General features: G+C 36.9%; 1 protein-coding gene across 2 annotated transcripts; it reads left to right on the top strand.

Moving 5' to 3' along the window:
* Positions 1-1,210: 1,210 nt before the first annotated feature.
* Positions 1,211-16,279, top strand: LOC129745876 (tudor domain-containing protein 5-like). Of its 2 annotated transcripts, XM_055739246.1 has the most exons (6): positions 1,211-1,603; positions 1,684-1,823; positions 1,891-2,746; positions 2,810-2,932; positions 15,586-15,635; positions 15,697-16,279. In XM_055739246.1, the coding sequence occupies exons 1-6, from the start codon at positions 1,412-1,414 to the stop codon at positions 16,091-16,093; spliced, it is 1,758 nt and encodes a 585-aa protein (XP_055595221.1). In that variant the 5' UTR covers positions 1,211-1,411; the 3' UTR covers positions 16,094-16,279. The 2 variants fall into 2 exon arrangements, with proteins under 2 accessions (XP_055595221.1, XP_055595223.1); XM_055739248.1 differs by lacking the exons at positions 15,586-15,635; positions 15,697-16,279 and adding an exon at positions 10,131-10,682 and having other exon boundaries at positions 1,212-1,603.
* The last annotated feature ends 507 nt before the right edge of the window (positions 16,280-16,786 follow it).

Genomic DNA, 16,786 nt, shown 5'->3' with positions numbered 1-16,786 from the left:
AGCATCATTGAATGGGTTCCTCTACATATTACCTCTGCTTCCGATTGCGTTTTACTTGAGTATTACAAGCAATTTCAAATGGAGTAACGGAGTTTCAGGTAAATACAATCTTATTTAATGATTAAATTTATGCGGTTTCAAAACGACGTTAGCGCGAAGTGGAAGATGCAAAAGGTCTTAAGAACATTTTCAGTGAAAATAAGTAAACTGATGACTTTATCGAATACACTCGCATATTCTTAATACATTTCTACTTCCACTTTGAAAAATTCAAATAATCTTTGATGAAATTAAAAATACTAGAATTAAAAATGTGTTTCAAAACTTCATTAGCGAATTTCTCGAAACACATCAGGTGGCTCATACGACCTAATCAAAACAAACTCTAGAATTATTTTTAAACATTCAAAGAGTTTAAATTGATTGTTTCATCATACAGGTATAAATAATGAAATAATATAGAATTATAAGAGAAAATATCAGTTTTTTCAAATTTTGTGTCATTCGACGCAATGAAAGCTCACGCGAGGATGGATTAATTTTAAAGATTCATTTTTAATAAAATACTTACCATTTTACCAGAAAAGTTATATTGTAGTTCAAAATTTGAACCCTCCTTATGTGGGTCTTTTAATTCCACGCAGTCGGTGAAGAGAATCATACGTATTTATAAGAAACAGAACTATTTTGACGATAATTTTAAAATGTTTACAATAACCCTCTTCCAAACAGTACACCGGACTTGCAACAAAACGATGACAGTATCACCGGCCGTCTTGATGCGTAGCCAGGCTGTTCGAAATAATGTGTAATATTGACCCGACAAATTGACTCGTTATTTGACAATGCTGGTTTACGAAAACAGGTCAATTTTACAACTTTCAAGTGTTTCGCAAAATGAGTGTGCACCAAATTGTCGATATAATTTCCACTGCTTACATCTCTACAGAAATGCCAGATAGTTTTTTGAAATTTCATCACATAAAACTACGAAAAAATATAAAAAAAGCGAATTTTATAAATGGATTCTTAGGGAATTTATGATCCCATTACAATGCGTAACGTTGGATGGGTATTTCACTTGAATATTTGAAACGAAGCAGTACGCCGAATTCCCGTCTCCACTCGTGTTCACCGTGGTTTTTATTTGCACAAGCAAATAAAAAAGTTTAAATTTCGACGATATTGAATTAATAGTGCTATCTGGCATCCCTTCACACGTTTTAGGCATTCAAAAAGTTTTGTGGAAAATGTAAATAAATACTAGCCGAAAATCGGAATTTAATCGAAAAAAAGTATCTGAAAACATTAGAATACAGTGATCCGTGTGACTCATTCGCCAAGCAAAGTGCACCGTATTCTTATAAACTGATTAATTTGACTTAATTCAAAGCTGAGCCGACTTAAAACGATGGAAACATATTCGATGGATGCATTGAAAAAAATCATCCGGTCGATTGCGATATCGGCACCGGCACATGGTCTCTCGGTCTCAGAATTGGCCCGAGATTTTAAAAATATCGAAGGTTTCGATTTGCCATACAAGCGGATGGGATTCAATTCGGTAGATACGTTTCTGCTCACGATGCCGGATGTTGTTAGGGTAAGTCGGTCGTAATTCAATTATGGGAGTGTTTTTTACTAAAATAAAAGTTAAAATTCAAATCGATATTGCATTTGCAGTTAGATGGCTATGGACCTTCTGCGACAGTGAAACCGATTGTAACGGAAAGTAACAAACACATCCGGGAATTTGTTCAGGCTTCGAAAAACAATGCTCGCCGATATCGTACTGATAAAAATTATAAAAACCCCCATTCTCGGTTTGTAAAGAAAAAAATATGTGTTTCTAACAGATGTTTTGGAAAGCGTTTCAATTCTTGATTTCAGATATCGCCAAAATAATATCTCTAATAACTACTCGAGAAACATGCATAATAATCAAACGGTTCAGCGTTATGGCAATTCCTCTAATGATGACCAACCTCGAAAGGTTTACAACCGTGAATTTGATTTCACCGGATCCCTAGAATCGAATGGTTCCGATTCGGATAGTTCGGATAGTTTACCGAAGTTTAAATTGAATGAGAACAAAACTCTTGAACAGGTGGCAGTGAAACCTGAACCACCGACTCAAAACGCTGAGATCTCTCGCTCATCGGAAGCCATTCCGGATAATGCTATATTAACCATAGTTAACATGTTGGAGGTTCCTAATGATGCCTTGGGACTTGGAGACAAAGTCCCTGAACCACTTATACCGAATGATATCCAGCCAAAACAATCGGTCCGCATTTTTATCACTGAAGTTCACAATCCAAACCGTATGTGGTTTCATCTAGCGGATAATGCCGAGAAAATTGACGAGCTTATGTCGGAAATCGACTTGTTCTATTCGGGTATGGACTGGAATGAATGGCGCCTTCAGCCGTCCAATGTCATGGTTGGCTTGTACTGCATAGCAAGATACATGGGAGTTTGGCATCGGGCCCGGGTTGTCAGCAACCTGATGAATGGCAAGGTGAAAGTTTTCTACATCGACTACGGAACCGTAGCTGATCTTGAGTTGAGGGATACCAAGTTTATGGCCAAGTGTTTTGCCGAATTGCCAGCGCAAGCAATGCGGGCCTCGATGGCTTACGTTAGTCCGTTGAACAAAAAGTGGTCTAGGGAGGCTGCTTTAACACTACTTTCGTTCGTCTACGACAAGATACTTTATGCTTATGTTGTGGACGTTTCTGATGAGGTAAAGTGTTAACACAAACAATGGTTTTTTTTGTTAACGCTGTTTTTTTTATTTATTATTTAGCGTGAATTTATGGACGTTGTCCTCATCGATACAAACGGCTCGAAGGACAAAATAATAAACAAACAATTGTTCGTTAAAGGACATGCTATCTGGGAGGATGATGTGTCGTACAAAGAAGAAAGTGTAAGTTAAAGTTGTATTTTTATGTTGTTATGTCGTCATATATTTCATAGATTTTACAATTGAAATTAGGAACAAATTTAACAATGAAAATAATTTGTGTTAATGTGCCGTAGAGCAAAAAAGAAATATTCCATTTTATTGAATTACCGTTTTTAAGTTAAAACTTTACAATGCATAAAATATTTTATAAATTTTATATTATGTTTCCACCTAATTCAAAAACTCATTTAAATTTTATCATAGTGAAACTTGGAGCTTGATTAAATAATAAGACTGATCACCTTAAGTTTCATTATACACAGATGAAAATGATTCAAGGTTATGCAAATGATTTGTTTTTCCTCTTTACAACAAATCCATTGACATACCAATTCGATGGAGTGTGTAAAGCGTTAGTGTTCTTTATGAATACTGTGAATTTTAAGCAATAATACCATTTTTTAATTTAGAGATCCGCAGTTCCATGTTACAACCATTTTTAAATTGTTCTGTATAAATAATAGTTTGTGTTGATTTAGCATTTATTCACTTGTTTTATTCATAGTTGTATTTTTTACATGTTATGTTTCAACAACCTGTACCTTAATCCCCACCCGCCTCAAGATATTCTCACCCTGTAAAGTTATACACACAAAAATTACATGCTATCTATATATCAATATTTCGCTCAAAAAACGTATTGATTCGTGAGAGCCGTGCCTTAGAACCGTTTTAGAAAAATTGAGCAAAATTAAACTGCTTAAAAAACCTTAGTGTATTTTTTTAAATCCTACCATACGCTAAAATTGTATTTTTTTAAAAGACATACACCGTCTTAGCCGATTTAGACTTTACAGACTAAATAAATGACGTAGACAACATAAGATTAACATTTAATACCCAATACCGAGATGGGAATCAATCCCATGCCATCAGTGGACCAGCGATTACCGTCTTACCACGATAACCACTCGACCACCGAGACGTACAAGTGGTTATCGTGACAATTTTCTGTTCAAAATGACTACGCGCACGTACGAAAAAAAAAAAAAACATAATATGGTAGGGGGAACTTGTCTACTACCGGATACTTCAGGTTTTTTAGCAATAACTTCTAAAATATATTTTTATAAATAATCGTTCTTTCACTGATTTGAAGAGTATCAATATTATAATTACTAAACTATATTAGAAACAAATTAACTTACAACATATTCATGTGGTAAGACAAATCATTTTATGTTAGTTTTCATTCATTTGCAAAAGTGTTGTCTATGGCCGAACACTACGAATTACGAATTAACAAAATAACTCAAATCACTTGCACAGGTTTTGTGAGTCCAGGTTTTCGTCTTTCGAATACTGAACATTCTATGAAGCCTTTCATAATAGTTTATCAGAATAAAACATTTGCTTCGAAAAAAAACTAGAGAAAAATGGTCTATGACCGGACAGCAAAAGGAGGATCAACATATTTTGAGTCCTTATCTTCTGCTAACCATTTAAGGGTGTTATTGAGATGAAAAACTGAATTTTTCAAGTTGAAATAATGTTTAATTTTGAATATTTTCTGGTCCGGTCGTAGAAAAATTACATTTTTTTTTCAATATTCCTAATATTTTGTTTGGACTATCGTTTTGTTATTCAATATCTACTGTATTCGAAAGATGAGCAACCGACGAAAAGCTGACCACAATACAAATGCAAAGATTAGGCGATCCTCTCCGTACTACTAGGCAAAAGCTTTCGATGCCTATCATTGGTTTACCTTTACAGATTGAATTACCAACTTTCAAACACCACATTAGGCTACTTGAAACCAATATCTTTCAGCGTGTGCTACACGGCTAACTCTTACCACAACACAAATACGCAAAACCCAAAACTTTGTAGCAATAATCACAATTTACTCTTACGAAACATTTAACACCTATGTTAGCTTAACATAATATCTACTCACAGACCCGTATCCAACTTTTAAGACAAACATCTGACAGCCAACACAAGCAACAATAATATCACAGTTCGGTTTCCTCAGGTATCACAGGAACATCTGGTATTCTGGCAACCCTTCTGGCTGCACTGCTCTACGGGTGCATGACATTGGGTGGTATGAAAAAAACTTAGTAATTGCTTTTGCTAAACTGAATCGAGCAGTCGAGCAGTCGCTTAAAGCAATTGCTTCGGTTGTTATGAATAAAGTTTTTTTTGACAGCTGTTTTCTCGGTCAGGAGCTTTTACTTTTAGAACAAGCTAGTTTGGTATGAATAAAGCTCAAATCTGAAGCAATTGCTCGACAAATCTCATAGCAATTGCTTTATTTTCTAAGCATGCTCGGTAGCAGACTTTTCCTATAAAAAATTCTTTAATAACGTCATGAACTTATCAAATTAGCAATATTTCACTTCAAAACAATTCAAAAAGGTATTTTCAACATGGATAAAGAAAAGTCGAAGTGATAACCCAACTTTTTTCATATTCATGTCGTTGTATAAAATCATTCGTGTAAGATGACAATAAACAAATCAATTAGTAAATATTTCAAATTAAAAAAAATCCGGCTATAGTGGAAGAAGTCCCAATTGACTCAAAGTAAGAAATAAATTGTAATAATTTAAAACATTATACAGATCTCTCATTTTTATATAATTTTTTATAATCCTAAGATTAAAAAAAATCTAAATTCAAATGCGCGCCTATTGCATATTTTTTTTATATATCGGATTATCCCGATCCGAATACATGTGGGAGAGCTTATGATAAATATTAGAGCTAGGCCATTTTTTGTTTGACAATATTCGAATATGTATTCATTTTTCTTTAAACATCAACATACGAGCACGCATTAACAAAAAAATCCGGCCGTTCTTACACGCACCACCCGCTTCGTCGACTTCAAGGCTACTTTAGCCGTACTTTTCAATTTTCTGATCGTCTTCTTTCATTTTACTGTAGAAAACTTCAGATTCTGCTGGTTGGATAGCTCTATTTTTCGAAGCAAAAGCTATGTTCTAAGACTTTAGTACACATCCGCTAAGCAAATGTTTATTCATACCAAACTAAGCAAATGCTTTGGACTTTTGCTTTGATTGATTTCGAGCTAAGTAAAAGCTACCGAAGCAATTGCTAAACCTTATTCATACCACTAATTAGGTGGTATGAAAAACCCCTAGCAATTGCTTTTGCTAAACTAAATCGAGCATTCGAGCAGTCGCAGAAAGCAATTGCTTCGGTTGGTATGAATAAAGTTTTTTCTGACAGCTGTTTTCTCAGTCAGGAGCTTTTACTTTTAGAACAAGCTAGTTCGGTATGAATAAAGCCCAAATCTGAAGCAATCGCTCGAGAAATCTCCTAGTAATTACTTTATTTTCTAAGCATGCTTGGTAGCAGACTTTTCCAATAAACAAATTCTTCAACAACGTCATGAATTTATAAAATTAGCAATATTACACTGCAATACAATTTAAAAAGGCATTTTCAACATAGATAAAGAACAGTCGAAGTGATAACCCAACTTTTTTCATATTCCTGTTGTTGTATGAAATGATTCGTCTAAGATGAAACAAAACAAATCAATTAGTAAATATTTCAAATAAAAAAAAATCCGGCTACAGTGGAAGAAGTCCCAATCGGCTTGAAGTTGGAAGAAAGTTGTAATAATTTTAAACATAATTCAGATCTCCCAAATTTATATGATTTTTTTTATAATTCAAAGATTAAAAAAAACATCTAAGTTAAGGTGCGCGCCTATTGCCTATTTTTTTATATATCGGATTATCCCGATCTGAAAACGTGTGGGAGAGCTTATGATAAATGTTAAAAAGCTAGGCCAATTTTTGTTTGACAATATTCAATTTTCTTTAAACATCAACATGCGAGCATGTATTGACTTAAATTTTTCCGATCGTTCTTACACCCACCACCCGCACCGTCGATTTCATGGCTATTTTAGCCGTACTTTTCAATTTTTTGATCGTCTTCTTTCATTTTACTTTAGAAAATTTCAGATTCTGCTGGTTGGATAGCTCTTTTTTTCGAAGCAAAAGCTATGTTCTAAGACTTTAGTACACATCTGCTAAGCAAACGTTTATTCATACCAAACTAAGCAAATGCTTTGGGCTTTTGCTTTGCTTGATTTCGAGCAAAGTAAAAGCTACCGAAGCAATTGCTAAACCTTATTCATACCACTAATTGACCCGGCCAAGCTCCAACGTCTGCTTCCGGCATGGCCATGCGACGGCTGATCGGTTCGCGAAAAGGTGATTCCAGATCCCAAACAATAACACTCGGCTCTCCAACAACGATTGAGCCACAAAAAAACGACCCTGTCGATCATCAAGCGTGACATAATTATCGTTTCGAGCAGTATTACAAACAATAACTCACCCAATGGGGTCGTTGATTTCGATCCGGTTTATTTGCCACCGTCTATTTCACGGATCTCGGCGGAGCTGCGCCTCTATGCTGGTTCCTGCAAATCCAAAGTCATGATGAAGCACATTCTGAAGGGAAGTTCTGATTGGTTTCACTCAACCTCGCTCTTTTGACGTTTTCTTTTGTTGTCTTCTTCTATTTATTTCGTCTACCGGTCCTTGTCGTGAGCCTTCCGCATCCAATAAGCTGGGTTTATATGACGCCAAACATTCTTCTAGGCACCAGAGTTCTGCCTTCGGGGAGTACGTAACTTGTTTATTTTGTCTTTTATCTCACCTTCCAGAAGCCTCCAGAATCTGCTGCTGCTGCTCCGAATCAGCTATAGAAGAACGTCTGGTACATCAACGGAATGACGAATTTCGTTTGTCGCTCTATTTGTTGTTGTCTCTCTGAAATTTGGTTTACGTTGTTACGCGTGTTTTTGTTTGACATCTTACACTCTAAACTATAAATACTCGAGTTTTGCTCAATTTAACCCAATCACTACACCCTCAAAATTAAACAACCACAAAAACTTTATTATGACACTACATGCTATTTACTTTATTTCCATGATTTTAAAACATTAGAATAACGCGTTTTCCTAAAATCAATGTTGTACGGCCATAGGAGGTGTCCGGTCAAAGACAAGTTCCCCCCTATCTCGGAACAACCAAACGAGTCTAATTTCACTATGCATACATTTTTTTTAACTCTCGTCCGATCTTGAGTGTCAATATGACACTTACGGTAGTTTGGCGGCTTGTAACTTTATTCGGGTGCATCCGAATAAAAAAAAATTTTCTGGGACCCTCAATGAATTCAAGAAATCTTTAATTTATGCAAAATTATTTTTGCTATGGACACTCAATGAAAGCCCTGACAAAAATCTCTCTAATCAGACCTTGGAGTGTCAATTTGTCACTCTTTGCTTAAAATCGTTATGCTGCCCAGTGCCCCTATTCGCATAATTTTCAACTTAAAATCCGGGCAATATCCGGACAAATTAAATCAAAACCAAGAAATTATTCATAAAAAATGAAGAAGAAAACAACATGACATACTTTTTTTTTTCATAGAAACACATCAGCAAATTTAAATCGTTTATTAGACTACCAAAATACCGCTCGTGACTATTTTGATAAAAGTTGATCCAAAAATTTTATTTTGGACGAAAAAATCCTTTATTTTAATAACTCCTATGATTTTTTTTTGTTTGATTATGCAAAAAAAAGGATCGAATCCGGACGGTTTCCAAATGTTGCATGAAATATCCGGGCAATCTGACAAGTTTAAGCTATCATCTACAAGGCTCAAGTTCAATTCTTCAAAGCAACCCTTTTTTTTAAGAATAACATTACTCGCTCGTTAATCAGACGCTGATCTCATCGAAAGGTGCGATATTTTATTGAAAGTTGAACAAATTTCAAATCCTTTTGTCACTCAGAATTGGAACATCGCGAGAGGGGATATTTAAAAATAATGCGAAAAACAAATAAATTGGAACACATTGCATAAAACCTATAGATCAAATAATTTTTTTTTTTTGAAAAAATCAATAAAATCCAAAATACAAAAGGTGAAATAATTCCCATCTTCCACAGTTTGTTTTTTGGTTTTGTACTCTTTCGGGTATTCCATTTTTTTTCGAAATTTACATAAAAAGGGGGAGGAGATGACAAAAGAAGAAATTGACATTTATTCCAGCCTGTAGAGAGAAAACCCGGATCGAATGAGTTTTAAAAGCTACACACATTTGATAATAAATATATGATGACAACAGTATTGTCTGAACATAGACGAGCACAAAAATACCGATAGGAAAGCGTCCGATCAGTGTTTTAAAAATGTGTAATATTGAAGTTAATTTACTTCCGATTCTTGTGTAGAACTGGCTTTGGACACAGCCACCAAAAACGTCTGATTACTGAACGTATCCGATTAAAAATCGTCCGATTAAGGAGCGAGTAATGTATTTTCATTAAGAGTATAGACGCAATATTAAAATTTTAATTTAAGGAATGTAATAATTCAAATGTAGAATGAAAACAGCCTTCTACCCAGCTTCGACTATGAAACTTGAATGTTTCGATAAGAACTTAAATCTTGAGCTGATTAAAATGCTTTCGATAAGAAACGAAACAGAATCTCAAAATCTACAGAATTATTAGAAAAAGAGCCTTTAAAAGATCGAAAGATCGGATCGAAAATAAACCGATTTAACCGATTTTTTCAAGGCTGAGGATCGATCCAAAAAATCGGATATTCAAGTTAAAAAGATCGACCAATCCTAACGTTAGTTCCACTATTAGGGATGAATCATCCCAGAGGATGAAAATCCCGTACAAAACTGCCGATCGATGATATGCATCTCACGGAAACGTTTGCGAACGCTGCACACGGTCGATTTGATCGTTTTCAACGATTTCGCTTGTTTTAAACCTAACCACGTCGGGTTTTTTAAGTGGGTGTCCGAATTTATTTTTGTTTCTGCTTATATTTCTTCCATCACGTGTAACTTTTTTGAAATAAAACAAATCGTAATGAAATTTCCAGCACTGATAGAGGAAATATTCCAAAACAAAGTACTAGGAGCGCTGTGGTATAATATACAGTGCGTCCAGATTTAAGATGAACTAAGCTTTATGAATTTTGGGTGTGGGAATGATGTTTATTTAGTTTTTTAAAAGTGAAGTTCCGTGCAGAGTCAACCAGCAACGATAAAAATAGATTTATAAAGTCGATTCAAATGAAGTCTTAACCGCAAAGCTTTGACTATCCCAAACAATTGTCTTTCACTTTCCAGTTTACCAAAAAGCTCGTAACCGATTCGTCCTGGATGGCAAATCCGAAGTATCTTGCAAAAATTGCACAGAAATACCATCAAGGAGCACGTAACCTCTTTTAGCCGTGTGCTTTCGAAAACCGTTTTTTTTTTCGAAACCTACAATGAGAAGAAGGAAGGTTCCAGTTATTAATGCTAACTTGTGCTTTTTTCAAACCTTTTGGCACAGATCTTATTTTCATAAGAGAAAAATATCCATCACTTCTTTAGTTAAACATGCAAATGGAAGCACACACATCATATTACCGGACAAATATCTCGAGCTTCATACAGGAGATAAGAATACTCAAACACATTAACCACTAATCCTTTTGAACTAGATGCCTGGAAACTGGCTTTTTTGAATTCAATATTCTAACAACTGGAAAAATAGAACCAATTGACGCAGGTAAAAATATCTCGAAACAGAATCTAGTTTAACACGTTCGGTGCCACGCTCATTTTGGTAGTTTTACTAGCCGGGCGCAAAGAAATTCTCGGAGCGAGGAAGTAAAGAAGGAGAACTCCAAGGTTTACAACGTGTGGCTTAACTGAGCGGCTAACTTGAGTAAGACAGCGTCACACGTTTTTGATGTGACGACGCCTCCCAGGAAATACACCCGTCACCCGAATATGGGTCCCATGGCGACGAATGTGTTAATGGGTGGAGGAAAAATGATTTCAAAACTTTACTTTATAATGGCTTATAAATTATCAAGCGAATGGTTGTGATGGCATGGTTTCTTGTAATAAGGACGAGACTCCAACTGCTAACTGTAAGCTCCTACTATCAGAATGGATAAGCACAAGAGGTTTAATAATTTGGAAAAAATTGTGTGCGTTGGAGTAATAAATCAATATTATAATCAATCAGAGAAAAAAATATGGATACATCAGTAAGCATAAGTGGACGATTCAACGATAAATATAGTTGTGTGGTTCCGATCCAAAAATATTGCTGAAAAAGGCAAAGAACTATATTGAAAACCAGAATGAAATATTACTAGCAAAACAAAAGGAAAAATCATCAATGCCGGACGAAGGACTGCTGACTCAAGACGACAGTGATTAATCATAAATGAAGAATTCGAAAAATGTTTTTACATGATAGGAAACGATGCGCACATTGCGACCTAAGTGCGATCTGTCAAACGAGTGTAAAATGTATCATTTTTCTAGACGCTAACCTTTTTGTTGTGAAAGTTTGTACGAAGAAATGCGCCCGCAAATTATTGCGCAAAATCCAACATTCAATGCAACGGATAACAGGCGATGGAAGCGAAAAGCTATTTTTTCTGTCCTTAAGAAAACACGTAAGTTTAGTTGCATCCCACTTGCACTGATGGAAAACCATTACCCAAACTCGACAGCGCCTCCATCGCCTATAATATTAATATTACTAACTTCTTCAACAAATAATAAATACACTTTTTTTCCGTCAAGATCACACCAATTAAACTCAACCTTATTTTTTTCTTTTGACCATACTTATACAATAAAGTTCCTTTGTAAAACTTTCATTGTTTTTTGTTTTAATTCCTTGTAAAGGTGTTCTAGAGAACTACGAAGCAATTACAATACTTCTTTATAAAATCTTGATTGTCAACTAAAAAATTATAATTGTTCATATGAAATATAAATTTGTTTGAAGAAAGAAGGTTTTGACGACACTTGTTAATTTCAACGGAATATAAATTGGCTGTAAAAAAACTGTTATACAACCATTATAAAGTTAAAATTGGCAGTCAATTTTTTTAATCAACTGAAAAAAGAATGAGAAAATTTATGTAGGTACATTTTATTATTGTAAAAAAAACTATTTGACCCTGTGTGCTTTTCTTCATCTTCCAAAAGTTATCCAAACTAGTTGAAATTATTAAGATAAATACTTTTAGTTGAATGTCCACTAGACTGCCTCAAATTTGTATGGGAAATTAAAAACCTGTGAAATGTTATGCGCTGCAGGCTAAAATTGTAGATCTCATGCCAAATTTGGGCCAGATCGGATCACGGGAAGGGGTCGCTCAACGAGTCTGAAGTTTGTATGGGATTTTGAGACATTTTGTTCGGAAGAAACATGAACAACTAGTTTTTCATCAATAATTTTGGTTCCCGTCTGCCGATTTTTCTCAAAAACGGCTTTTCTCAAAGCCTTAATTATGAAAAATATTTCATCAGAAGACTGCATTTTGATAAGAGTTAAGATAAAAAAGTTATTAGGCTTCTAAAATGGGCTAACTTTTTTAAGGATGGTATTCATCACTGTTAATGAGTCGGGGCGGTCGAACATATTGACGCCTCATTAATAGTAATGAATACCACCGTAAAAAATGTTAGCCCATTTTTGAAACCTAACAACTTTTCTATCTTAACTCATGCAGTCTTCGGATGAAATATTTTTTATAATTTAGGCTTTAAGAAAAACCGTTTCAGAGAGAAATCGGCCGACGGGAACCAAAGTTATTAATGAAAATCTGGTTTTTCATGTTTCTCCCGAACCAAATGTCTCTAAATCCCATACAAACTTCATCCGATCTGGACCAAATTTGGCATGAGATCTTGTACTAGGACTAGGATCAATTTTAGCCTGCAGCGCATAACTTTTTCAAAAGTCGGGTCATTTGAGGCACACTAATGTCATTATTGTCCAGTACTGCTCCACCGAGCGCAGCTCCGGACAGTTTGGCGGGTTCATGTCCTTTGGAAAAAAGTACAGAATTGACCTCACATCACTCCAGGACACTTTCATAATAAGGGACCTGGACCAGATGGCATTCCTCCAATTTTGGTTAAGAAATGCGCCCATCCGTTATCCGTACCTATTTCGATCATCTTTGACCAATCGTTAACGGAAGGTACTTTTCCCACCGCATGGAAAATCGCATCGATCACTCCAATCCTCAAATCCGGCGACTTGCATCGAGTGGAAAACTACCGAGGGATTTCAGTTCTAAGCTGTTTGCCTAAGTTATTCGAGAGCCTTATTTATGACGTACTTTATCAATCGGTACATCACTGTATTTCTGAAGATCAACATGGATTCATGAAACGTAGATCTACGATCACCTTATGACGTACGTTTCGAAATTGGTTACTAGGCTGGATAAACGTCAACAAGTCGATGCAGCTTATGTAGACTTGAGCAAGGCTTTTGATAGAGTACCGCACAAATTTGTCATCGAAAAAATGCGTCGGATAAGACTACCTGATTGGCTTTGCAAATGGATCAACTCTTATCTCGTAGACCGCACTGCTTACGTACGACGTAACAACGTAAACTCGACGTCTCTTCGAATCACCTCTGGAGTTCCACAAGGAAGTCATCTTTGTTCTTTTTATCAACGATCTATGCGCTATCATTGAATCGGATAAGTTGTTGTACGCCGACGATCTAAAAAAAAATTTGGTACCATAGCTTCACTAGTTGATTGCTGTGCTCTCCAAAAAGACATCGATTCAATTCTAACGTGGTTTCATCAGAATGGTAGGGCTCCTAATATTTCCAAATGTAGTGCCATATGTTTTACTCGTAAACGTCAACTTTTGAACTTCGAGTACAAAATGTCATCGACTACTTTTAGCCGCAATTCCATCGTCAAGGACCTTGGCATAATTTTGGACACTAAGCTCACTTTCTCGCAGCATATCTCGACTGCAACAGCTAAGGGCTTTGCGGTTCTTGGCTTCATACGACGGAACACGCAATTCTTCAACGACTACTACAGCCTAAAAGCACTTTATTGTGCTCTTGTACGCAGCATTGTCGAATACGGAGTGCAAATCTGGGCTCCATACCAGGTTGTACAGGCAAACCGGATCGAAAGAGTACAACGATGCTTCCTCAGATACGCTCTGCGCCAGCGGCCAGATACCGTGGAACGACGCCTCGAACCTCCCGCCCTACGAATAGCGCTGCTTGTTGCTGAATCTACCGACGGCATCAAGGCGCATTCTTCTACAACGGCTCTTTATCTTTGATATTATACATAATAATGTGGACTGTCCAGAATTGTTGTCGTTACTTCCGTTTAACGCTCCTGTAAGATCCACTTGGACTCAGGAATTCCTCAGGCGCTTCTCGAGGCACTCAGATTTGTAGATCTCGCCATTTGCTGTTCCCTTCGTCACGTGCGACAGGTCAGGAAATTCCAGGTGTTTGGAAAGAATTTGTTTTCTCGACGTGATTGTAGAAAAGCTTTAGACAATAATCTTCCTATCCGCGGTAATTACCTTTCAAGGAAACCTGGAATTATTGCTTTCTTCTGGGAATGACCACAGATAATGAGTGACCATTTGCAACCCACCTGGACATTTCTGGCTACAACCTGAGGCGCCACTGGACTTTCGGGAATGCAAATAAAACATCCATCGCTTTCAACTATTTAGGCTGCCTCTGTAATGACAAAAATCACTAATCACACGGGGAAAAGTCCCAATTCGAGAAGAAAACGACTTGCCTCTCCTCTTGTCCTTAAAAGATCTCTTTCACTCCGTCTCTTGACCTAATACGAGGCGAGAACAAATCACCTCTCCTCGTGTCTGGAGATCCACATCTTTTCTACTAAACGTGTTTTCCGTCTCAACTTTTTGAGACTCAATCTGTGGCCCGACCTCTCCTTATAAGACTTGAGGTTTGAGCACCACACAAGGCCCTCTTCTCTACCCGTCGTGTAGAGAAGAGGGCCGGTAATCGGGGCCAGGAACCGCTCACGACAGCAGATCGATCAACACCTGCGCGAACACTTTTGGTTGCCCCGCATATCGGATTCGCGACTTCCCGATACACATGACGACCCCTTCCTCTGCTTGCAACTGAGCACTGGTACCAAGGCACCCATTCGCATCACGTTTGTGCCACACCCGGTACGCAGGCTGTCAGCAAGCTGACTGTATCAAGGGTGACATGTAGTTCTCTTGGCCGTACATTTGCAGGTGACAAGTCTGCAGGCACGTTTCCACTCTGGACCACGGAGAGGTGGAACTACGGCCCAGAGCAATGCCTGCTTGCATACTCACGCACAGTTGCTTACAATCGGGCAGCTTGGCCGTGGTTGTTTGAAGTGGTTTGAAACAAAGAAATGTTTTAACATACTCTCGCACAACATTGACCGAGCGGATCAATTCATTAGTGTCTGGCTGCCAGGCTCCTTTATCTTGTGATGGAATTGGGACATGAAAACGTTTTTATTTTGTTTCCCTCAAGTCATACGCAATGCGGTTGCGCTGGGAGTTTAATGCCGGTAGTCTCAAATCGAATTAGCGCCGCTGGCATTTACATCTTATGCCAATGGCGTTGACATAATGAGAACTCATGATTGGAGCAAAGACTGAATTTTGGGCCTATGGCCTCAAAACACTTTTATCACATTAATTTTACTAGATATAACGTAACTTTATAAAATATATACTTTTTAAGTACTGTCTTTGCTTTTTCCAGACCGAAAGCTATCGAATGCGTACGAAAACATTTAACGAGCTATATCCACGGTAAGTGTGAGCACTTGAATTTCGTCGAAAGTTTTTTAAACTCCTTTTACCATTTTTTCAGGTTCGAGGAAATCGAAAACGGGGACTACCCGACGTTAAACGAAATAGGGAAAATGCAGTCCAATAATTTCGATTTCAATCATTACTATACGCAATGCATGCGTAGGGATAGCGTTTACTATAATATTGTAATGTCCAGAATCTATACAGTTCATCCAAAGTACGTTTTGGATTTAAACGAATCGCTGCCGGAAAGCGAATCGTACCTAGAAGAATACATGTTGGAGCAACCGGCAGAGGAGCTTGATTACGTGGACCAGAAGATGTATCAGATTCTGTCGTCCGAAGAGTCACTAAGCAATGGCAATGCACAGAATAACCGAACAGATATGACCAAAATGGACGAATCAGTGGTCACCCTGGTGAAGAAACAAGTTCGGTTTCGCGATTGCGATTGATGAATACCCTTGGTATGCTGATGTTCTATAATATTCGATGAAAGTTTGTTATAATTTGACGGAAATGTTGCTTCCGAAAAGTGTTTGGAAGGAATTTTTTTCTAATGATTTTTATGTTTTTCTACAAAAAGTCACAATGATTATTTGAATTAGTTAGATTAGTTATGTCTTTGTTTTTTTTTCTGAGCCAATGATAAAATCTGAATGTTTAAGTATTTTTAATCCACGTTTTTTTGTTACGAATTTAGTTTCCAATGATCTTTAATTTTCATGGTATGCTCAAACTTTCTGCTTCATGAGAGAAAGTGGAATATTACAAATTATGTAAAGACCCCAAGTGATATTGAGGTAAAATAATAAAAATCCACTAGGATAGCAACGAAAAAAGAAAGAATTGTGAGTCGAAATCTAGCTTCCACTTCGTTTTGCAACCCCTACGTCGCGTTTCCCCCCTATTTTAAGATTTCGTTTTATTTAATTTGTAGAGTACTGTCGTTCTTAGCAAAATTGTCCCATGTGAAAAAACGTGCTTACTTAACTTACTTAATGTCCCACGCTGATTCTCCACCGATCCGACACCGGCGATGTAGTTCCTCATTTGAGATCCAGTTGCTAGGCAACCTAGCGCGGATGATATTCCGCGGTATTCCAGCGGTTTACAAATACTTGCATTTTTCGCGTTGTTTCCGCATA

The sequence above is a fragment of the Uranotaenia lowii genome, chromosome 2 (assembly GCF_029784155.1).
Source record: "Uranotaenia lowii strain MFRU-FL chromosome 2, ASM2978415v1, whole genome shotgun sequence".
Lineage (NCBI taxonomy): Eukaryota > Metazoa > Arthropoda > Insecta > Diptera > Culicidae > Uranotaenia > Uranotaenia lowii.
The sequence above is the reverse complement of the archived record's forward strand: the minus strand, read 5'-3'. Positions and strand labels throughout refer to the sequence as shown.

Coding starts and splice junctions, on each gene's coding strand:
- LOC129745876 (XM_055739246.1), top strand. CDS start 1,412: ATGGAAACATATTCGATGGATGCATTGAAAAAAATCATCCGGTCGATT. Junction 1,824..1,890: donor TATAAAAACCCCCATTCTCG/GTTTGTAAAGAA, acceptor TCTTGATTTCAG/ATATCGCCAAAATAATATCT. Junction 2,933..15,585: donor TGTCGTACAAAGAAGAAAGT/GTAAGTTAAAGT, acceptor TGCTTTTTCCAG/ACCGAAAGCTATCGAATGCG.